This window comes from Vidua chalybeata, chromosome 3, assembly GCF_026979565.1.
Source record: "Vidua chalybeata isolate OUT-0048 chromosome 3, bVidCha1 merged haplotype, whole genome shotgun sequence".
NCBI classification, from domain to species: domain Eukaryota; kingdom Metazoa; phylum Chordata; class Aves; order Passeriformes; family Viduidae; genus Vidua; species Vidua chalybeata.
Window position 1 is genome coordinate 21,609,989 of NC_071532.1, and position 23,137 is coordinate 21,633,125.

Here is a 23,137-nt window from a genome sequence, read left to right on the forward strand (position 1 = left end):
AACTGGCTGAAGCTGTTTGCTTCTCAAAGCAGTCCCAGGTGGTGACTCAGTTGCTCTCTCCATCCAGATGGCCACAGGGAATCCCTTGCTATCTTTTCACATGACCCTTTCTGATTATTTACATGCCCAGCACGCAAGCAGTCAACCTTGGCATCTCTAGCACGGGAATGGAACCCGTGACACTGAACCCAAACTTTCAGAAGGGTCCTTCCTGTGTGAACCACCCAAAATGCAGTTCTGAGCAGCTGCTGCAATCAGTGGTGTCTGAAATACATCTTTGGATTTGAGCACTGCAGCACGACTTGTGAATCTGTGCATTATTAACCTTCCAGATGGCAAGATGAGGAGATATCCCTCGAAAGACGGATGTGCACTGAAATTTTAATTAACGGTCAATGACCTTTAGGAGTGAGACAAAGTGGTCTATGTGCCATATAAGACATCATAGATATCCTAGGAAACTGCTGAAATTATGAATTTTTTTTTTTTTTTTTTTTTTTTTTGAGTGGGTCATTTTTTCTAGCAAGATTTCAGCAATCTAATTCAGATTGGAAATGTTGCTTATCTGCTTTTCTCTCAAGGATTTTAACACCTTCTCAGACCTTCAGCAGACCACAACAGGATGATTGGATGGTCCCCCAATGTAGCTTTATCAGTATCCAAATCCATCCTCTAGCTTTACTTGTCCCAGGACATCCATGAGGAGTTAATCCACTAAGTGTGTCTTCTTCAGTAGGTTCAGGGGGTGCTTTGCTTCATTCTATTCCCTCACTCTACTCAAACGTGCCTCTTACTCCACATCTTCCAGATACGCCAACCACAGGGTCTGAAGTCTCTCGAGGTCAGTGATTCTTTTTCTTAGGGTTTTGGCTACAGAAGTGTGGAGACCACCAGGAAAGCATTGAGAGTACATCAGTGTTACTCCAAGTGCTGGGTTGCACGCTGGGTCTGGCAATCAACATCGAAGGGAGAGGGGAGGATTTCTGCAAAGGAGCCTGGTCCCACCTGCAGGACAGTCACAGGGAGGCAGGAGCACTTTAAAGTGTTCAGCTGACAGGGAACTGCTCTGCTGGTGTAACCTGCCTTGCCTGTTAGCTACACCTCCCTTGAAGAGGCAGCCACGTGACACTGATAGTATTAAGTATATGATTCTTCTTGGCTGCAATTTTTCTGGATAAAGCAGACAGAATTTGCATAATGCCATCTAAAAAGGATGCAGATTCATCTGTATGTTCAGATTACATGTAGCTACTTTGAAATTGCAGGAGGCAGTGTGAAAACTGGAGTTTGGGACTGTTACGTGGTCCCTAGTGTGATAACTAGCTTGAAGAAGCTGAATGGGTAAGATTTCCACTGTCATTTAGTCATACTCACCAACCTTTGCCCAGAGAGACTTGATCTGTGGTAAGGGTTGGGGGATAATTAGATTTCTGTCTGCTCAACTTCAGAATTGTTAAGACTCAGCATGACCAGTTCAGCTGAACAGTTCCCCTGATGTTAAGGGATTCAACTAAAGAAAACTCAAGCTCATTTTAGAAAGGCAAAGTAAAATATATTATCACTAGGTTTTTCCACAATGAAAAGGAATTAATAAGATGCAAGCTCACCCAGTTATCTTTCTATTGCAATGGTTGCAGAAAACAACATTGCTGTTATAAAAAGAAATTAATTTCATCATGTCACTGTGGCATTCCCTGTTTGCTCTATTTAAATATAAAAAGATTTGTTTTGTGCCATATAATTCAGCCGTACGGATTTTGAAAGCCAATAAATGGTCTGAGTACTGAGATATGCAAATTCCTACGACACAGAAAACCATTTATGTTTACAGTGAGCATCTTCACAGCAGTGGGAGCAGTGATACACCCCACAAGAAGCTTGTTTCACTTATCTCTCTGTCCAGCAAATCTCCAAGGCATTATCTAGAAGACCAAAATCTTGTCACTAGAGAGTATGAGAACTTCACTATTTAATACAAACAGAATACTAAGTATGAAGAGGGAAAATGTCAAAATTTTTCATGATGTCCAGTGAACCTCTCTGGACTTAAAATTTGGACATCCTGTCCAAGATGCCTAGAAAACACCTTATTCCCTTCAAGCCCAACTAGATGAGATGGTTGAGAAGCATATGAAGTAACCTTTTTACTTTTTCTTCTGAGATTAGCAGTAGAATATGGGGCAGTGTTTTCAGAGGTTATTTGAGTAAGGCTTAGTGAACTGCACATGGAGAGCAGCATCCTTTTGTACCTGGATGTGAGTTATGATTGCTTTTTTATGTGTTATCTGCTTCAGGCTTTTTAGTGATGCTGGATACAAAGGCTTGCAAGGTTTCAAACAAATGCTTATTTAAATCAAATGTAGAACTACATCCCTGTTTTGTTTAGTTTAGGGGCTTGGGTTGGGGTTTTGTGCTATTATGTGTTTTAGCCAGTGGGGAGAGAGTAAAGAGAGAGAACCAGCAGCTTGCTGGCCTCTCTCTCAAAATGAATGCATATCTGACTGCTTTGTAGATGATGATATATCCACTTTGCTGCCATAGATCAGATTCTTCAGTGACTGCACCCTAAACAAAACATAAACCCAATTATTGCCACAAAAGGACATTTTTTCCATAGCTTTTGAGTTTTCAGTATGAAACTCACAATTTCACAATTGAGTATGTTTATTTTTGTCTAAAAGACTAAAGAACTTTCAGATTTATCTCAAGGCTTTGGTATTTGTAGAAGAAAATGAGTGTGGCAATGTGATGTCTGAGCTGGTATCTTTCAAGCATGTTTCTCTGTTGTTTTCTTCAGAAACTGGTGGATCATTTCTATGAAAATAAGCACATAATCATTCCTAACACAGCTTTCCTTCTCATCAGAGTCAAACTTTATAGAGAGCAAGAAATCTATGCAAGACATAAGCATAAACGCTGTAATGTGATTTGGTTTTAACATATTTCCTCCTTTTGCAGTTAGAATGGGATTGAAGATGATTTCTCCTACAAACACTGTAGACTGGTCAAGTATTTCTTCTGTTGTGCATAAAAGCCTTTTATTTTACTAGTGTCAATGAACAGCCTTTAAATTCCCAATTGGTAATTTTAGGCAATTGAGCATGGTGTGAAGCACTTTACATGGAAATGCTCACTCTGGGATTCTCTGAGCAGACTCTCAGACTTCCTTGGTGCCTGCAATGGCAATGCCCACTGTGGTTGTGCTTTTCACAGCTGGAGTCTTCCCTCAGATCCTTGAAAAGGTTAATTCACCCTCACAGGAAAGTAATAGGAAATTAATTATTGCAGTCTCTGATAAACAAAGCTGGCAGCGAACTTTTGGGGAGCTGGCAGGGCCAATCTAAGCACCAAGAGAATTCAGCCAGGGAAGACTCAGTCTCAGGGCATTAAGCAGTTTAGCTTCTCAGAGTGCAGGAACTCTTATATTTTAGAATTATTGACAATTGCACCTGAACGCCAAGTAATAAGAGCTTGAAATTACTCCAGACTGATTATCACAGACTGATATGTAATGTAACAGCCAGAGGTGATAAAGACATTGCAGAGGCTGAAAAGAAAGTGGCTTAGATCACAAAGTCCTAGGACGCTCATTTGCTCTGCTGCTAGAAAGAAATGAAGCCACTTTGCAGTTCTCCTTTTCCAAAGCCATCCAAAATGTTGCTTGGTCAGAGTTGAAGTGAAAGTAACGCTGATATGAGTTAGAAGCACTTTGGGTGATTGTCAGGGAAAATGTTAGGGCTTTGAGCATCTTATTTTCCTAAAAGAACCGAAGTAGAAGCCCAATTCAGCAGCAGCTAAAACCTCGTTGTCATGCAGCTGGAATTACAGATCTGTGGGCAACCTTAGATGAAGGTATAGTTCCTCAATAGTTTTAACAGTATAGTGCAAGCCTGACAATGATGAGATAAGAGGCAGATATGGATGACAGTGTAGGAACTAAATCTGCTCTAATCTACTTGAGTGTAAATCCACTTACTTCAGCTGCATAGCACCTGGGAGTGATTCCAGGGTGAGAAAACAGAATTTCACCCCACTATACTCTTTTGTTGTTGTGCCTTTTCTTTATGATTTTTTACCTTGTAGTCACAGCAGATAAGGTGAAATTGTAAATTGTATATTCTCAGAATTGTGTATTCCCAAGGACTTTTCTGTTTGTAAAGTTGGAATGTGATCAAGCATAGGAGGTACAGTCGAGATAACCTGTGCTAGTACAAACAGGAGCAAACAGAGTGCTGAAAGATTTCAATAATGATCCTCTAACTGCTTGGGCCAAAGGCAAATCCCCATGAATTACAAAGGACTTGTGATCTCGGTTTCCAGCAGGTGCCTAAAGCTGTTGTGGCAATCCTGCCTTTGCTTGGATAGCAGTGAAAATAAACAGACTTGAGAAGGGAGCAGGAAAAGAAAGCCTCTTTCTACCAGGATTATTAAACAGTTCTTTCTTCTATTGTGCACGCTGGTTTTAGGTGTAGAATCAACACACTGCAGGTTTTGTCTGGCCCCAGAAGCAATGGCTGGGATGTTTGCAGCTCTGCCCCAGCCACAGCCAAGGGCTGCTGAAGGAAGCAGGGAGTTGGGATGCCTGGGATGGGAAGAAGACACGGGTGCAACATCAGTCCCTCTCCTCACAGAACAATTTGTCAGATAATTGTAATCATGCTTTGGGATATATTCTGAATAGCCCATAAATTCTTATGAATCAAATTGCCTTAGTCAGCACTGCAGCTTGTTAGCATTAAATTACCATGGTATATAATCCAGAAGGTAGAACCTCTAAATCTTTTGAAAGGTTTGTTCTTCTGACTAGTAATTTAACAATCTTGTAAGAAGCTGAGATATAAGAGCTTTCTGGCAGAGAAATAGAGAAGAGGCAATGAAAAAGGTGTCATGTACTCATCTGAATCAATTGTAGTGTCTAACTTACATTTCTAATGAATTATGAAAGGTGAGATGATTTCTCTCATTTTCTTTTAAACTAACCTGGAATCAGACATTGTGATTAAATCTGTATTGAGCCTTGCTCCCTGTTTTTTTTTTTGTATTGTGTGTGTTTTTGTATATGTATTTTTTGTGTGTGTGTGAGATATCCGGGTTGTTTTGGCAAGATAAAATATATATAAAATCAGGATTTTAATGTACTGCATGTGCTTTGTTGCATTTGTTTTCTGTATGCTGTCCATGCTTCTGTAGACAATGGAATGATTATCAGTATTTGATGAATGTCTTCATTTCAGTGCTCCCTTACATATCTCTTGGGCTTTGCTCTGTTTGGGTTTCCCACTCTTTTTGCAAATCATAACCTAAAAGCTTGACATAAAGCCCAAAGAAATAAATAAGCATATTTCTTTGGCCTTGAATGACTGAAGAAGTAGACAGCATGCTAACTCAGTACAGGGGCTGGGTTGGGCAGCTTTTAGTTTTGCTTTTCCTATGCAGATATTTTTCCTCTGAGAATTCTCTAAATGTTGCCTAGAAACACCTGTGCCTCAGAAACATCTGAAGCACAGCAAAATAGCCATAGAATCAGGTACGTGGAAAAGCCCATCTGTTCCCACCAAACTAAATTTGAGGAGAAAATTCCCACATATTTGTACTAATCAGAACGCTGTTTGACCATTTTTTCCCTGAAAGGTCTTTAACTATGTCTTGCATCACCCCTAAATTTACCACTCAACCTTAAAAATTTAATAAGTGCAGTGCATTAATATAATATTCTGCTCATTCCTGAATAGATATAAGTAAAGGTTTTAATTACTAAAATTATGCAGTTCCAAAAATGATTTAATGAAATTATTCTTCCCATTTGCATTCAGGGGCTGTCTGTATGATGAGGCGTGGTAAATGGCACTGAACTGTGGTGGAATAATTCCCGGTGCTGTAACTCTGCCTGAGGACTGAGCACCTCAATGGTTTCAGCTCCCAGCAAAATCAAACCACGGGGAAGTGCTCTGAGTGCATTGTAAGGAGGGCTAAACATAATGCATGGCTTTTGAAATCACTCTCCTTTCAGTTTTATTGATGGACTTCAGATCTTGGTGTGGATAAAATGACTTCATGGTCATAATCCAAAGGGAAATGTCTCTGCTTTCAGTGAAGCCCTTTCTGTAACATCTTTAGCCATGCCTGGTGCGGAACATGTGCCTTGCAGGAGAAGGATTCTGCATGATGCCTTAATGAATGTGCATCCTCTCTAATATGCAATGATGTCTGTTTATTTCAAAACTAATTACTTCATTATGCTTTCCTCTGCTAAAAAAAATCTTTGGCACCTGAATGAGACTGCAAACTCTTTGGGGCAGAGACCACATATAAGGAGATAACATATTTACTAAATAATGTAAAAGGAAGGAAGCTTGTGAATAAAATATATGCTGAAATTTTGTAACTCTGGTTATAGGTAAAATTTCACAATTTATCCTGCATTTGCAGTCATAAATAATCCTTTTCCTCAGATTTATAAATAAATCATCAGCTGAAATACAACCTGCTACCCAAACAGTCTCAAGTGTTAGAAAAATAATTTCTGACTTGACTATGATGGACTGAACAAGAACTCCTGGATTCAAATCAGTTACAAGAAAATTTCACAGTCCCCCTTTCCTTCATAAACTTTGTGTAAGGAAAGAACTGCAATATCCTTCAAGACTATTTTGAAGGCAATTTTTTTTTTTTTCTAAAAGTTACAAGAGTAACTTTCTAATCTTGAACACCCATCCCAAGCAAATCCAGCCTGGGCCCTTCTCTTACAGATGAAGCTAAGTCATCAGCCATGCAATGGTAATCACTGCTTGCCAGTATTTACAATGGGCAAAAAGAAAACACACTTTTATACATTTTTAGTGTTTCAGAAGGACTGGTTTCCCAGATGAAGAGAGTGATAGTGAGAAAAAAACCCAGAAGGAGCAAATGTGATGGAGAATGTTGAGCTCTTTCAAGAAGAGCTCATTAAACAGCCAAAAAGCTGTGATTCCAGTGCCAAGAAAGATGACAGCATTGCCTGAAAGCCAAATTCTGGGGGGAGGAAAAAAAAAAAGAAAGCAGTAACTAGGAATAAGCAGTGATATACAATCAATAAATATGGGCAACATATAAGGATCAATTATAGATGCGAATTTATGAAGTGTGGGGAACAGAGGAGGGACAAAGAGACGTGACAGTGAAATCTTTCAGTTCCTTTCAGGCTGTGCACAAGAGAGTTTGGGCTTTTCTTTAGGGACAGGATAGCCCAGCACTGGGGCTGGTGGCTGCCCACATCAGCATGGAGGAATCCCTTTGAAAAAGGGACTATTTGACTATGAGCTTCGCAACAGCAAAACCAAGCCTGAAGTTTGCAGCTCCAAAGAAGAGAAGAAACCACCTCTTAACAGAGGAATGTCTGTTTCTTCCTGCCCTTTCCTGTCAGGACTGAGCAAAGCCTTTTCCACCCTGGCACAGGTTTCTCCCTCCCTGAACAGGAGCTCAGCAGAGCCAAGCTGCTGGCAGTGGCTGCCAAAGGTGGGGGCTCAAAACCCTCCTCTCCTTGCTGCTCATGATGCAGGAGCAAGCTCAGCCAAGGCCTTCTCTGCCCAGCAGTGCTTTCCCTTTAGAGCCACAGCAGTGCTGAGCACAGAGGTGGTTGAGCAGGTCCAAATCACACGGGCCACCAGCTCAGACATGCCCCTGTCATAGAATAGAATCATAGAATCATAGAATCATACAATGATCATCTAGACCATCTAGGGGTCCTGCCCCTATTCAGCCTTCTCCATGCCAGGTGGCCCTGGAGCTGCTCAAACAAGCTCCTTTTTAATACTCTCCGTGTGAGAAATTTGAAGACCTCACTCTTACTTTAAAGAATCTTGTGAAGTGGTTCAAATGTGCTATTGAGGTATTTTCATGAGAATAAGTACAATTATGAAAGGACTCCAAATGAGGGTAAGGGGAAATCCAAGTGAAAAAAATCTCTCAGAAATCATTGTTTGTCAGCTGAAGTTGACAAATTCAATTTGGAGAGCTGGAAATCTTATTTTCACATGGAAAGTAACGGAGTGTTTGAACAAACTAACATAAGTAAGCTGAATGTCCCGGGAACTTCGGTTTAACCAGACCCTAACGAGCTTCAGCATGCAAAGTATAATGGAGCAACTGAGATAGAGAGGTCAGGGGCACATAGAAGTTCTGAGCTGATGAAGATGTAATTAGTTGGATTTTGAAAGCCTGTCATGTGAAGTTCTTGCCATCTCACCACCACACATTGTCCCATCCATGTATTTAATACCTGATGCTTTATTGCACCAAAAGTGTATTGGCATTGCTATACCAAAAAAAGTTAGTTTATGTTTTAGTTTGTGTTTTACACTTTAAACAAAACAATCACATATAAATAATATAGCCTTAACACCTACGTACAAAGAAGGACAAAGCTTTAAATGGCACTAAACTTCATAAAAAGGAATAATTAATATTATGACAATTAATCTGCTGAGGAAGACTAAACCTGGCTGGATTTGCTTTTCATTAGCGAACATGAAGAATTAGATGACTCCCCTGGGATTTAAATATCTGAAAGTCATCTTATTCATGACAAAAAAAGGCAGAATTCCTTTCTCTGCAGAGCTAGGCTGGGTTTCAGCCATTGCCCTGGGGAGCTGTTGTCCCTGGAGGCTGCAGTAGACCTTGTGAAGAAAAGGCAGGGACATGAAGAAAAGAGGATAGCAGCATCATTTCAGAGATCTTTCCAATCCATGCTGTTGCCACTTGCAACAAATTGTCCCTGGCAGGGTGCTGCCTTCTCCAGACTGTGGAGGGCTTGCTCTCACTCCCGTCTTTTCTGTTCCCAAACAGATTATCACAGGGTAACTCACATCAGTTCCAACAATTTCCTTTTCCCTCTTCTCCCCCCTTCTGTTGCTCTCCACCCACAGCTTTGCCTCTGTGGGCCAGAGAGGGCAGGGACAGCCCCCAAAGTCACAACCCAATGCATAACCTTCAGGGCTGGCTGGACTTGTCCTGACCTTCTTGCACCTCTCCTTTAAGGAACTGCTGACATATTTTTTTTGTTTGTTTGGGGTTTTGTTTTCTTTAGAGCTTCTTCTGCTAAAGGAGAATAGCTAATCGAACCTAATCTAGTTTAGTCTTCAGTTCAAGCTTGTTAATCCTCTTGTTGCTATGAATTTCAGGGTGGCAACAGCAAGCAGGAATGGTGATCATGTATTTTCCGGACAGCTTTAGATTTGTTATTATCTCACCTTATAAGAGCTGACAGATATAAAACTACAAAAAAGCATCAGCAGAAAGGAAGAAAAGGATCACATGCAGGGAGAAACTTGAACAAACCTGAACTGTTGCTTGTACTGAGAGCCAGATGAGCAGCTGATACAATTGGCACAACTCAGTGGTAATGTGGCTACAGCAGAAGAGAGTTATTTTTGTGTCTGTGTGGAAAAGGTATAAAATAAACGTGGAAATTAAAGATGAGAACAGCTCAAATCCAAATCTCTGCATCTTCAAGGTTTGCTCGCATCAAATTCTGTCTAGGATCTTTCTTTCCATTCCCTTTCTTCTGGCTGCACTAATTCCCACTATATGGCTGTTGCTTCACATTTTGGACTTTTGGAACAGTTTTGGAGCCCAATACTGTGGTTTTTAGTATGTGCATCAGAACAGATGCCAGAGGAAGTTACAAAAATTCTAGTGTAACACTGACAGAACTATGCTCTTGCAGCTTTTCCATGGTTTTGCTGTGAAATGAAGTTAATGCAAATTGCTCTATGCCTACCAAGAAACATAAAAAATGTGTAGACATGAAATACCTAAGATGCATGTAAATTGATTCTTTATTCTCTGAATTCATATTTGACCATATGTTATGAAGCTAAGGTTTTGCATGGCATTTAGTTAGGACTCAATATAAAAAAATCTCAACATCTTAGGAAGTCATTATGCAGCACTATAAAATGGTGACATTTTAACTTTTTCTGTTACTCTACCTTTAGGATTGTAAACGTACAGATATTTGCACAGGAAGGCTTCTCAACCAGCTGCTCTATTTTTGTCACAGCTTTTCAAAGAATATGTTTGAACACATCTGCTTCAGCTCTCTCATTCTCCTCTCTCATGGGGACTCTGCTGTGATTCCTTATTCTTCTTTCCTTGTGTCCTGAAGGAATACATAAAGCTGCTCTCCATGCAAGGAAAAAGGTAGACCACAATTTTTTACTTTTCTACATGGTTTAGTTAAATGCTTCTAGGCAAACACACTCTGTCTACATCAACTCTGCAGAGACATGAGATGCAAGGGCCGCAATCCAAGGGCCGCAGAGGACAATTTCTTCAGCATCTGAGTGGAAAGCTCAACTTCTCTCTTTGGACAAAAGAAGGCACATCCCTTCTGGTTTGAAAGACATTTTGCTTATCAGAAGCACTGTGAAAGCTTCTGTGAATCCAGCATCCAGAGGTACAACCCTACCAACCAAGCCACAAAATCCCTGCTGCCAGGACTGAGCCCACAGCCTGAAACACAACTGCAAACTCCTGGGAATTTTTGCTAAGAGATAGTGAAGTGCCTTTGACTGCAGCTGAGCTGGGGCCTGGAGGCTGCAATTTTGAATGTAGGTACCTTTTAGGGGAGCTGAATCTGAGGGACTTGCTTGTAGCTGTAAGTTCAGGCAGTGGTGGGAAGGAATTTGTATCTTGCTGTCCCTGTGCTGCACACCCCAAAGGCACCCTGGCACTCAGGTCTGCTTCTGCCAGACTGATGAAAAGGTCAGAAAGTGGGATTTGGGAACTTTTCCAGGTAGTAAATGGATGAGGCTGAGTACCTTAATTTAAACAGACCAGTGAGTAATGAACTTGTAAGCTGGAGGTGAAAGACACTGGGGTCCTCTTATGCAGAACTTCAGGTATCATAATGCAAAGGAAATGGACTGTGCCAAGTGTGCTGTGGGCATAGGGAAATTCATCATGAGTTTATACTTAAGGGTGATGAATACCATTCAGGTCTTACAATGGTGATGCAAATCAAACACTACATATTGTATTTTGCATTTTCAAGTCTCTTCTGGTCTGAGGGGTTGAAATGAAAAGCACTCATAACCAATTTAAATTGTTTCAGTTCCTGGAGTTGTTTCATTTTACATTCTTCTGCTGGAAATTACTGTTTACTGGAAAGCAAGGGCCAAATGTAGTCACAGGACTAGTGGCAAGTTCAATTTGGCTGTAACCATTACAGTTACAAAAATCTCCCATGTTCAGCCGAAGAATTGGCCTCCTAGTAAGTGTGATTTGGTTCGGTTCTCCAATTAGCCAGGTATCATTTATTTCTGTGATGTTGATGGAAATAAAAATAAAGTGTGGTTTTCTGTTAACTAAAACTTTTCATTAGTTATGTAGGTCAGTAGGAAACAAAAAAGTAGTTCAAACTCCATCCTCCCTACACTGCCAGTTTTTCTAATGAAATGTAATTAGCACTAATTGGTAAAACTACACTGATGGCTGGTTATTAATGTTTGTGTATTGGTCCCAGATGTGAGTTTATGGCTGTCAGTACAAATGGCTCAATGAAGGAAAAAGAATCTTTTCATATTCCTGTCATTTTCTTCAGGGTGTCCCCTGCTCCCTTAAAACAAAAGTGATTATATTTAGGAAGAAATGTTCTTCTGAAATCCTGACTTTGTGAGAAAATGAATGTCTTCAGCTCTCCTTTCAGATTGGTAGGAGTTGAAAGGAGCCAGCACTATTTAGCATCTGCAGAATCAGGACTCTGCAATTTTAGGACTGCTTTTCTTGAGCCATCATAACTGTTAGTGGTTCAGAATTCATCAAAATAATTATCCTCCTAATGGCTTACCTGTTTTTGAAAGCACATTTATGAGGGAAGCCTCTCTTATAAGCAGTCACCTTAAAGTATTCTGTTTAGAATAATTGCTTTCCTGCAATCCCTGCAATTACTGCGTGTCCAGCAATCACCCTCTTCAGGCTGAGGTAGGGGAGAGAGCTGGCCTTTTTAGACATTAATGGAGGGAAATAAGGAAATCAAGGTTTCCAGTGCAAATCTACCCAGAGATGTGTAGGGGGTCAGTCTCCTGCAGAATCAAGCAAAGTCAATGAATGAAGAGGAGGCAATGAATGAAGTCATGATGAAGAGGAGGATCTCCAGGAGTACCCTTCTGGGCACACTTGGAAATAGATTGGAAAGCACTCAGACACACTTAAATTCCTGAATATTAACAGTAAGTCATCACCACTAACATATAAGAAGATAAAACCTTTCTTGGCAAAGCATCTATTTATTCTTACATGGTTTAATAATGGGCACCTCCCCAGGATTACCCATGCAAACCTTGTTTTTGTGAAATATCAGCTCATCAATATTTCTAAGTTCAAAGGGAAATACGGTGTACTCCACGTATGAAGGAAGTGACTGTATGCCTTATCTGATACATAAGCGAGTTCAACAAATGAGGTTTTACTTGAAAATGCTTGAAAGCCTGTTAAGAGTACAAGTAATACAGCATATCTAAGGCTGTTATCTTTCATAAGGACACAACATGGTCATTATGAATCCTAGCCCTGAATAGTTTTGTGCCTTCCAAGGCATCCAGAGCTCCCTTTAGCAACTCCCTGCATTTTGTTAGATGATGCTTGAGCTCTTTTTCTTAATTTTGTGTGCAGAATTGTATTTACACCAATAAATACCTGTGAGGTCGAGGCAACAACTCTTCCTTGTGGCCAATAAAATGGGAAGCTGGTCTGTGGCCAGGAGGTCTGGAGGATATTTTGCAACAATATGTACTTACAGTCTGGACTGATGTTCTGCAGCCAAATCTCAATGCCAATCATTGCCATTTTATATTTTAAAATAATTAATTGCAGACTTCTGTGTTAAGCTGTTCTTTTCCCCATGGTCTGACCACCCCTTTACTCATACAACTGCCACTAACATGCCCTGGGGTCTTTTTTTTTAAAGCCTCACGCTGTGAAATATAAATTCTCTCTTTACCCTCAGCTACAACCCTCACCACTTCCTTTTCACCCTTTCTGGAGTCCAATTTAAGGATGAAACTTACCTACCCAACAGCCACATCACCAGGACAATTCCTTCTGGCCTTGCTTTTGAGCAGGTAAAACATGGAGAAGGGATATCTTAATGTGATAATTAAAATCCCCAAACACTTAATCCAATACCCAATATTTTGGGTTACATTTTGCTAGTAAATTAAAGATGCCCATGACCACTCATGCATGCAATGAGGCCAAGCAGAGTGTTAGGTACCCAAGAATTTGGACCTCATAGCCTCCTTTCCAGCTGACTCTTACCACAGTGTCCTGCTTTTGGCTGGGATGATTTATTAAAGAAATATGGATATTGATCTAGCACCAATATCCAACTGTGACGGACAAAAACTCTCTAACAGTTTAAAGTTAGAAAGTGTATGTTTATTGCGACACCGGACAGCGTGCGGGATAGCTCCCAAATACACACCGCACCTTTCAAATGATTACAGAGTCCTTTTATCCACACAAGAATTGAATACCCAAAATACAAATGCATATTCATAATTTAGTGCATCCCATTCTTCGCTTCGTATGTTAATAATTTCAAAAGCTATTAAGCATGCGTAGTTTGTTCCTTGAAATGGGTCGGTGGTCCCTTTCATGGGGAGGGGTCCCGAAATGAGGAAGTAAATGAAGTCTTCCTCATTCTGACCTTTCTACTTTTTCAATGCTAATACGACAAATGAACCTTGGTAGAACTCCCATTCCTTGTCTTCAATTGGTTTCAGAACAGAGGAGGCCCACAATTGTCTTATGTTCCTAAAAGCTATTTGTCAGTTTCTATATTCTTCATTATAAACCAAGCTAACTAAACATTGTGTTGACAAGCAATCAATTATTAGTTAACTACTAACTCTTAACTTCATCAAGGCCTACTTACAAAATCCCTTTATTTTAATTTACTCTAGTAAGGCTTATCTCTAACTAAAATCTTATCTCCTCTAAAATCTCTAAATCTCTTAAAGTTTATGTTTCAGGGATAGACCTGATTTTCTTCTTAGTGGGTGGTGAGTGCCGTGTTTTGGGTTCAGTATGAGATCAGTGTTGACAACACACTGATGTTTCAGTTATTGCCGAGCAGTGCTTACTCTAAATCAAGACTTTTCTGTTTCCTATACTCTGCGAGTGAGGAGCTGTAGAAGAAGCCATGAGGGAGCATAGCCAGGACAGATGACCTGAACTGGCCAGAGGGATATTCCACGCCATAAAGAGTAATGCTCAGGACATAAACTGGAGGCAATTGGCCAGGAGGGACCAATCATTGCTGGACATCAGTCAGAGGGTGGTGAGCAACTGTGTTGTGCATCACTTGCTTCTCTTGGGGCTTACTATTCTCTCTCTCTCTCTCTCTCTGTCCATCTTTTTCAGTCTAATTATTACTGTCATTAGTATCCTTACTATATTTTACTTTGTTTCAATTATTAAACTGTTCTTATCTTAATTATTAAATTCAGAACTCATGTTCTCTTCTCAACCCATGAGTTTCTTCTCTTTTTTCCCCTCCCCTTCCTGTCAGGATGGTGGAGGACCTTGTGAGCCTTGGATGCTTTGAAAGATGGTCGCTACTTCTTGACACAGAGAGAAAATTGTATCCAGGACTCAGGGCCAAATGCTGTGTAGGGTGGGCATGCCTTCATATTCCTAGTCCTGGGCAGTGTCAATGTTGCTGCTCTTATCACCAGGCTTGGAGTGAGGGGCGACTTTTTGGGTTGGATGCATTTAACTGAATTTTCCAATCTAGCTTTTTATCAAGTACAGACCTCAGAATAAGATAATCAACTAAAAGGGGGCACGTGAGAAGATAAAAATGAGAGAATGAAGCAGATGAATGTGCATGGCAAGACAAAACTAAAATCCTGCAACTACAGGAGTTATACACACAATTGTTTATTCATCAAGGTGATTACAAAACCCCAGGAGAAGATGAGCTGTAAGCCCACAGCCAGCCAGATTCTGGCTGGGATGCTCACCCTGCACTTGCTAGAAGCAGCCAGGAGCTGACTGTGTGCACCAGCTGGAGCAGAGCTGAAGCCTCTCCCTGCAAGGAGAGTGAAGCTGGCCAGGAACACCTCTCACCACATGGCAGCACCCACAACCTGCCACGAGGAAGACGTGATCTCCCCCTGCTCCCACCACCACCTTGATGCTCCTGGGCCCAGACAACAGGGACCTGAGTCTGGAGGGTGCAGATGAGCACTGGCACTTTTCATCTTCATTCTAAGTGGTGGCATTTTTAGCTGCAGAAGCAGCGCAGGGAGATGGAAGCAGCTTTGTGAGTACATATGAAGCAAAAAAAAAAGATGACATAATTTCTCTGACTTGTTTGCAGCCCATCTGCACCAGCTCCAGGGAGGGTTTATCCCCACCAGAGGCAATTCAGGGTTAGTGCCCACAGGTTTGAGGCTCATTTGTAACTTACTTTAAAAAAATAGTGGAGGGGCAGCCAAGTATATGAAGGCACAGAAATCATGACATCTGGGTGGGATAACCAGGGGACAAATCCTGCATTTTTCAGTCTGTTCTACGTAACAGCAGCTCAGAGCTTCAGGTCCAGCCCACTGATCACTGCTCTGGCCCCACTTCAGCTCAGGAGGATGCAGTAAAATTGATTACAGATGTCAGATTTGGTCACAGAGCGGTTGTAGCCCTTCAGGCAATCCATCCATCCCTTCCAGAAACGAAGTTCAAGCCAAAGCAAAGCAGCTCCTTCCCCTCTGCCTCTCTGTGATTGGGGTTGCCTCAGGCTTCATCCTCCTCCACCTTTTGCTGCTCCTCACTCAATTTAGGCTTTCCCGGGCTGCAGGAGCCCTTCCCTGCTCCCGGCTGACACGGATTCCCACTAAACTCCTTCAACCACTGGGGGGCCAGCCCCCCCCAGCCCATTCAGCCACTGCCACCACCTTGCTCACACATGCCCTGCTCAGCAAGAGGAGAATTTTTACAGTTCGTTAAGATTTTGAAGAAGAGCCGCTGCACAAGAAAACCTTGATTTCTTGGTGCTGTTTGGAGCAGTGGTGCTCCCACTCATATGAGGTGGCTGACAGGTGCCTGGAGCACTCAGTTGTCCTTCCTCAGGCTGAATGGTGTCAGAGGTGCAGCTGCACACGTGGGGATAGGAATAACCGGCAGAAACAAGGGTTAAGTAGTACCTATGGACACTGACAGACATTAGTTCATTTTCCTCTTCCTCCTCAGATGTGTCTGGGTGCTCCATCCACACTGAAGGTAGACATTGCATCCAGCACTTTGCATTTCAATTGATGGAGAACACGAATAGCATCAGATTGCTCAGGACATTATCTTTTGCTATTTTGATTTAAAAAAATGAAAGCTACCAAACCAGTAACATAAAGATCCTCTTATTACAGATAACAGGAATTGCTGCATTATTGCTCTGTCCTGCCACTTGTAGTAGTCAATGGCTTATTGCCTCTGAAGAACATCTCTATCTTGTAACTGTGCTGTGCTGTGTTTGCATGGCTTATGAGGGCTATTACTGCCCTGAACTCCCTCTTTGGGCTGGCTGGGGACATGAAAACTGACCCGATCAGGAAAGGATGCTTTATAGTGGAAATGCTCTATAGTTTCCAAATTTTCCTGTTTAAAAGGAGCCAAAAAGGTATTTCAGAGATAATTCATTCTCTTAGCTGAAAATACTTCCCCATTCTTAGCAGAATACCTGCATTTCACTGTAAGATGTCCATTTTCTCCAGGGGAGATAAAGAACTATGCTTCTTACGCGGGCCTTTGAACTGATTAATGATTTGAACTAAAATCTCTCCTGAAGAGCTTTAAGTTTTAACTTGGAGGAGACAGCATCAGATAGCTGAGACACTTGAAAAGAACTTCAACTTTGCTATTATTTACTATTAACTTTGAAACATCAGGATGTGCTATGTCCACATGCTGTTAGTATTATCCCATGTACCTTTGGGTCTGTGTACTGAGCATAGGTGCGTTTCATTACAAATGTGCATTCCCTTGTCTCTGGTTTTGCTCCCCTTGCTGTGTCCCAAGAGTGTGCCAAACACCTTAATCTGCTTAGCAGAGTCCTCTTCAGCTAGAGGACACCCTCTGCTACCTCTGAGCAAGGGAAGAGATGCAATGCCCAGCTGTGAGCAAAGGGGCAATGCCCCTAACAGCACACTGGGAACCGCACCAAGAAACACAGAGCTACCACAGCTGCTGGAGCCACGAGACCGAGTCTCTGATTCAGTGATTCGTGGCTGTGAATTTCACAGATTCACTAAATATAGCTGGATGCTGATTCCTAACAGTAAATTGCTCCAGCCGGCAGGCCCAGGCGTCCTGTCTTTCCCCAGTGGAAGCTGATGGGTGAGAGTGCTCAGGAATACACCTTCCCACTCCCAAAAACTGTGAAAGATGCGGCACTGCCACCAGCGCTGCTAAACCGTGTCTCGTATCTAACGCTCTGCCTACGTGACGAAGCACAGGGCACTCCAAAGATGCTCCGTCAGTGCTGCGCACCACGAAACCCAGTTTGAGGTGAAAACGAGCAGAAACTACCGGGAGCGAAGCCTTAACTTCGCCTTCCCCTACCCTTGGCAGTGTTGGGGCGCCCCCCGGCGCGGGGCAGGGGGTGCCCCTGCGGGCCGGGCTGCCCGGGCGGGACAGCGGGAGCGGCGGCGGGGCCGTGCCCGCGGCTGCCATGCGTGCTCGGCGCGCCGGGGCTGCCCGCGCTCCCGCCGCGCACGGCTCCCCGCGCCTCCGCTCCGCGCCGGCCGGGCGGGCGGGCCGGGCAGGTGCGCGCTGCGGCTGCCGCTGCCCCGCTCCCAGGTAGGGCCGGCCGGCTGCGGGGCGCGCAGGGGTCCCTGTGCGCCTGTGTGGCGTGTGAGCGTGTGTGAGTGAGTGAGTGTGTGCGTGTGCGCTCCGCCCGGCCCCGGCAGGCTGCCGAGCCGCAGCGGCGGAGGCGGCGGCAGCAGCCGCGGAGGTACCGCCGGCTCTGGCGGGGGGGCCCCCCCAGGTAGCGGCGGCGGGGGGGCACGGCCGGGGGAGCCGCGGGGCCGGGAGGGCGGCGGGGCGGGCGGGAGCGCGTCCCGGGGCTGGCGGGGGGGTGCGCGGGGGCAGCCGCGGCGGGGGCGACCCGCGGAGCCGGCGCGGAGCCCCGGGCAGCGGCGAGGCGGAGCGGCTCTCTCGTTGCAGGTGACGGCGAACCGGATGCCTTTGGCGGGCAGAAGATGTGTCATGGGAAGCAGGCGAGCGGCGGCGGTGCCCTCCCGGCGGCGCGGCGGCGGGCGCTGGCCGCGGCGCTGTGGCTGCAGCTGGCGCTGAGCCTCGGCCCGGGGCTGGCGGCGGGCGGTGAGTGAGTGGGGCGCCCCAGCCCCGTCCCCGGTCCCCTCCTCCGCCCGGCCCCGGCCCCGGCCCCGGCCCCGGCCCCGGCCCCGGCCCGCGCCACCCCAACCCCAGCCGGCCCCGCAGCCCCGACCCGGGGGAGCGGGGAAAGTTCCCCCCCTGCGCCCCCCACCCCCTCCCGTGCCCGCCGCGGGGGCGCGCAGCTTTTGGCACCCTGCGTGCGGACCCCCGGCAGGAGGGAGCCTCACCCCGGCTAGAGAGCACTGGCTCTCTGTAAGTACAGCTTCATTTTTAAACAGCGTAATTTTTTGAATTTAAAGGGAAAAAAAAAAAAAAAAAAAAAAAAAAAAAAAAAAAAAGAAAAAGCCTTGCCCCGCCGCGGTCCGCTCAGACATCTCTTGGATGACTCTTAGTGCGAAATCCCCGTGCAGCTGGGGAAAGCAGGAATCTGGGGAGGAAGCTGGCGATTCAGGTTTGCAAATGCGACGTCCTTCAGCACTCTCCTAGTGGAAGAGCGACCCAGCCTCATTTGGCCTTTTTAATTTTAATTACCTTTTTAACACTATCATTTAAATTATTGAGCCTGTGAGATATTTCAGCAGGTACTTTTAATTACAAAATTGTTTTAAATTGGTTCCATAATTAGACTTGGATTACTGGAAAAGTCTTAAAGTAAACTGCTTTGCTGCAAAAAATGAACTTAGCTGTGATAATGAGAGCAGCTTCACATTTCTACTGGTGTTATATATTTATGTTGGGGGACTAAGCCATTTTATGGTTGAATCACATCACTAATGGCAGACAGAGCCCGATATAAAAATTGCTTGGGCTTCTTCTCATGCCAAAGACTTATGCCAAAATTTTCTAACTTGAATGCCTAAGCCACAGCAACTCCAGTCCAGATGTATTTTCTGTCACTGAATATGGACTTACAGGAATATGGCTGAAGAGGACTTCAAAAGGTCATCTTGTCCATCCTCCTTCTGATTCAGTCCTAGTTTTCTCTCTGGAGACGATAATGCCATTTTCCAATAGAAATCCTGTGACTGCAAATGTGATTCCAGCTAAAAAAGCTTTTAAACTGTTGCAGTCACTACATATCCCTCTTTAGAAATCAATGGCTTTTTTTTTAAATTTTATTTTATTGCAACTGTGTAACCCTTGATTTCCTGGGCAGCTCACGTTTCAGTGTGGTGGTGCTATTCAGCCTGTCCTGAGCCTTTCTCTGGATTGGAGTTGTGCATGCTCCTGTCCTTCTCTAACCTCCTTCTTATGGCTCCATTCATAAAAATGAAGCTGCTCCAAGGTCCCCTCCTCCCTGAGGCTCTGCATATCCCACAGTTTGATTGTCAGCACTTATTTAGCCGATTAGTGCAAGAGATTCTTCAAAATATGGTTTATATCCCCCTCAAATGGAATAGTTTTCATCCCAGCCTGCAATAAATCATTGTGCAATGCTGATTGTTACTAACGCCTCTGCCTTTCACCTCAGTAGTATAACTAATTCTGTATCAAATTTCAATTGTAAATCATTTTAGCATCTTTCAATAATTTGGGGTTATTTTTTAGACCAGAGTCTAGGAAAAGGCAATGCACTGAACAATTGTGCATGGGCATAATCAGCAGTGAAAACATTAATTGCTGTCCTGATTATTGCTCTTATTTTCCAGTGTGGTTGTGCTCAGAAGGTAGGCACCGTATAAATCCCAGCAAATGTACAGTCCTTTCATGTGGTAGAATATACGGTTGTTGGGTTTCTTTCGCCCTGAGTCATTCAAGTGGCAAAAATAATGAGCTTTGTAATTAGAACAGAGGACTGTGAATTAGCATCCCTCCTATTTTAGGCTCTGGTGTATCTGTGAGCAAGCTCACTGTGCTTATGTAGTTTGCTGTCTGTGCTGTGAGGGCTCAGCTTTTGGCTCCCGAGCCTGCGACCCAGAGTTTGGGATCTCTGTAAGCAGCTGTTGGCCAAAGTTGTGATTTCCTGGGACCTTTGAAAATTTCATTTGTGTAGGACTCTCATTTTATGGATTTGTGCATTTAGACACTAGGCACGCGGCATTACTGACTGGTTTGGAAAATGTAGCTCCAGTCTCCTTCTATCTTCTCATTATCTGTTAAATAAGGATAATCATACTTATCTCAGAGATTTGAAAAGAGCTTTGATGACATTTAATGAAAATACTATGGAGGTGGAAAGAATTTGTTTCAAAAGCTTTAGAAAAACAGCACTGACAATATGCTGAAATAAAAACTACCTCACATATTAAAACATTAAAATGAATAATTTAGGGTTATTTTTTCTAGAAAGCAATCCACAGCTTGGATCCCATTTACAGCTTCTTCCCTTCCTTGGCTGATACCAGGATTTGTCTCCTGTAATAATCCTGTCATGACTTGTGTGACTCCTTCTATTTTATATCTGACTAAGCTCTATTGATTGTCACGTTCTACCATTTCACCCCAAATCAATACTACTTATAACTCTTTTTTTCTTGTCAATAACCCTACAGAAAATAACTTTGTTTATTACACTTTGACTTTCGCAAAAGTGAATCTAGCGAAAAAATTTGCTGTAGAAGTGAACTTGAATGAGCAAACCTTTCAGCTATCAATATCCCTCATTCGTCCCTGATGTATTTAAAACTCTGCTGATACCCAGGATAAAGTGTATCTCTCGTACTTCAGCCTGTGGCTTTCATCTAATCATTTTTGTTTACAGAATCATTTAGGTTGGAAAAGACCTTTAAGATCATCTAGCCCCAGTGTTAACCCAGCACTGCCGAGGCCACCACTAAACCGTGACCCCAGGTGCCACATCTACACATTTTTAAAATACCCCAGGGGTGGTTGACTCAACCACCTCCCTGGGCAGCCTGTTCCAATGCTTGATCACCCTTTTGGTGAAGAAATTTTTTCTAATATCCAATCTAAACCTCCTCTGGTGCAACTTGAGGCCATTTCCTCCTGTCCTGTTACTCGTTACCTGGGAGAGGAGGCCATCCCCCTCCTGGCTACACCCTCCTTTCAGGTGGTTGTAGAGAGTGATAAAGTCCCCCCTCAGCCTCCCCAGCTCCCTCAGCTGCTCCTCACCAGGAGGAACAAAAAAAAAAAAAAAAGAGACAAAGCAGGGGCAGACTGGGAAGGCTGGTATGAGGAAAAATGAAATGTGTAGTGGATGGAGCTGACGACAGCTTGCTCCTGGAGTTTGAAGTTATTGTACAGAGTTCACTGCGAAAACTGTAGTATGGAGATAATAGCTCTAACAATGAATTTTTAAATATATTTCTAATTCCTGCAACTATATTACAATAGTGGAGGATGACAAAATCTCAAAGGAGAGAGAGAAAAAAAAGTTCAATAAGCTTCTGTTTTTGAGATTTGTTATGTGGTCTTGTACCCAGATGTGACTTGGGCATGTGTCTGCTTTGTTGTCATGGGTCAGTTGGGTGAACTCTGCTCTTCTGCAGGGCGCAGTGAGGAGTCTCAGGGCTGCAGCACACGTCACCATAGGCTTGGAGAGGGCCATGACCTTGTCTTGCCTCCTGGCCTCGAGCAGGGTCAGCATTCTGGCTGTATTTCATGGTCTGTTTCATCTCTTGAATGTTCTGCTGCAGAAATGCACACTCCAGTTCCTCCAAAGCCTGGATGGCTCCAGTTTCTCTGAACCTTTCCTAAGTTTTGTTGTACTTTCTGAATTGCTGGTCATTCAGACCGTGAGCTTGCTGTCATGGGACCACTTCCCTGTGGAATATGCCTCACTGGCATTGAGCAGAGCTGAGGAATATCCTGTGCCTTGGAGCTCTCCTCCTGCTCAGACATCCCAGGGTCCTTTGTTGTCATTATAAGATGATGCTGGGTTATATTCAGCTTCTGGTTCCCTGTAGCTCCCAGGGCAAAAAATGCTTTTTTTGGCATTGTAATCAATTTGTGGCATTTCCCTGGTTGCATGTTTTGCAGGCAACATCCCTGCACATCAGTAGTGCTTTTAAGCTGGGAAGTACATCATGCATGATTGCAAAGAAATCTGGTATGTTGTGAAACCTTCAAATATATTGAATTTCAGTGATTCCATGAAAAATAGCGGTGAGCTTCTTTCTATAGACTAAGGTTGAATTGTTACTGCTTTTTGATTGTATTGCATTTGAATGAAATTTTGGTTATGCTGTGGTTATGGTAACTAACCATTGACTTTGGATGTAGTGGCCATCAAAACCACATCCTTTGGGTTTCTGAGGATGGTGGATTTGTTTCTCTGGGGTAATAGAAGTTTTTGATGTGTGCTGCTGATTCAGGCCTATGATAGGGCTGACTTTTTGGTAACCTGCAGTTGTTTCTGGCAAGAAAAGCCAGACAGAGATTTGCCGTAAGTGTCTTACATGTGATTTTGGGGATTATAAAGAAGGTTTTCTGAAAACTCTGAATGTTTTCTGATACCCTCTCACTAAGTCTGCAGTTAATGTATTTTATTGTCTCCCTCTCAGTGCGTCTACGTTTTTTGTCAAACAAAATAGACATTTCAGCCTCGAGTTCCTTGTACATTTGATGAAATCATCAGTTATTTTGCAGGATTTTTTTAACCTCCAGCTTATTGGAGAAGCTCAGTGTTTTGGAAGGGAAGTTTTTTTCCCACAGTGACAGAATCTCAGTCCCAGATGTACCTCATGCAACCTCTGTTCTCAGCAGTTAAGCACCATTCCGATGCTGTTCTGATTGCAAGTGGCAAGGCGGGTGACATCAGAGGATGGCAGTTCATCATTTGTCTTAGTGGCACATCCATCTACCTACA

The 23,137-nt window shown here is 43.3% G+C and overlaps 1 protein-coding gene across 3 annotated transcripts in view; it reads left to right on the top strand.

Moving 5' to 3' along the window:
* Positions 1 to 17,479: 17,479 nt before the first annotated feature.
* SUSD4 (sushi domain containing 4) overlaps positions 17,480 to 23,137 on the top strand; it is a 71,421-nt gene continuing 65,763 nt past the window's right edge. The window contains exons 1-2 of one of the 3 annotated variants that reach the window (XM_053938718.1): positions 17,480 to 17,541; positions 18,199 to 18,354. In XM_053938718.1, coding sequence (XP_053794693.1) covers positions 18,234 to 18,354 — 121 coding nt within the window. In that variant the 5' untranslated portion in view covers positions 17,480 to 17,541; positions 18,199 to 18,233. Of the gene's footprint in view, positions 17,542 to 17,752; positions 17,833 to 17,942; positions 18,020 to 18,198; positions 18,355 to 23,137 lie in introns of those variants that run through there. The other 2 variants (XM_053938717.1, XM_053938716.1) reach the window with 2 other exon arrangements.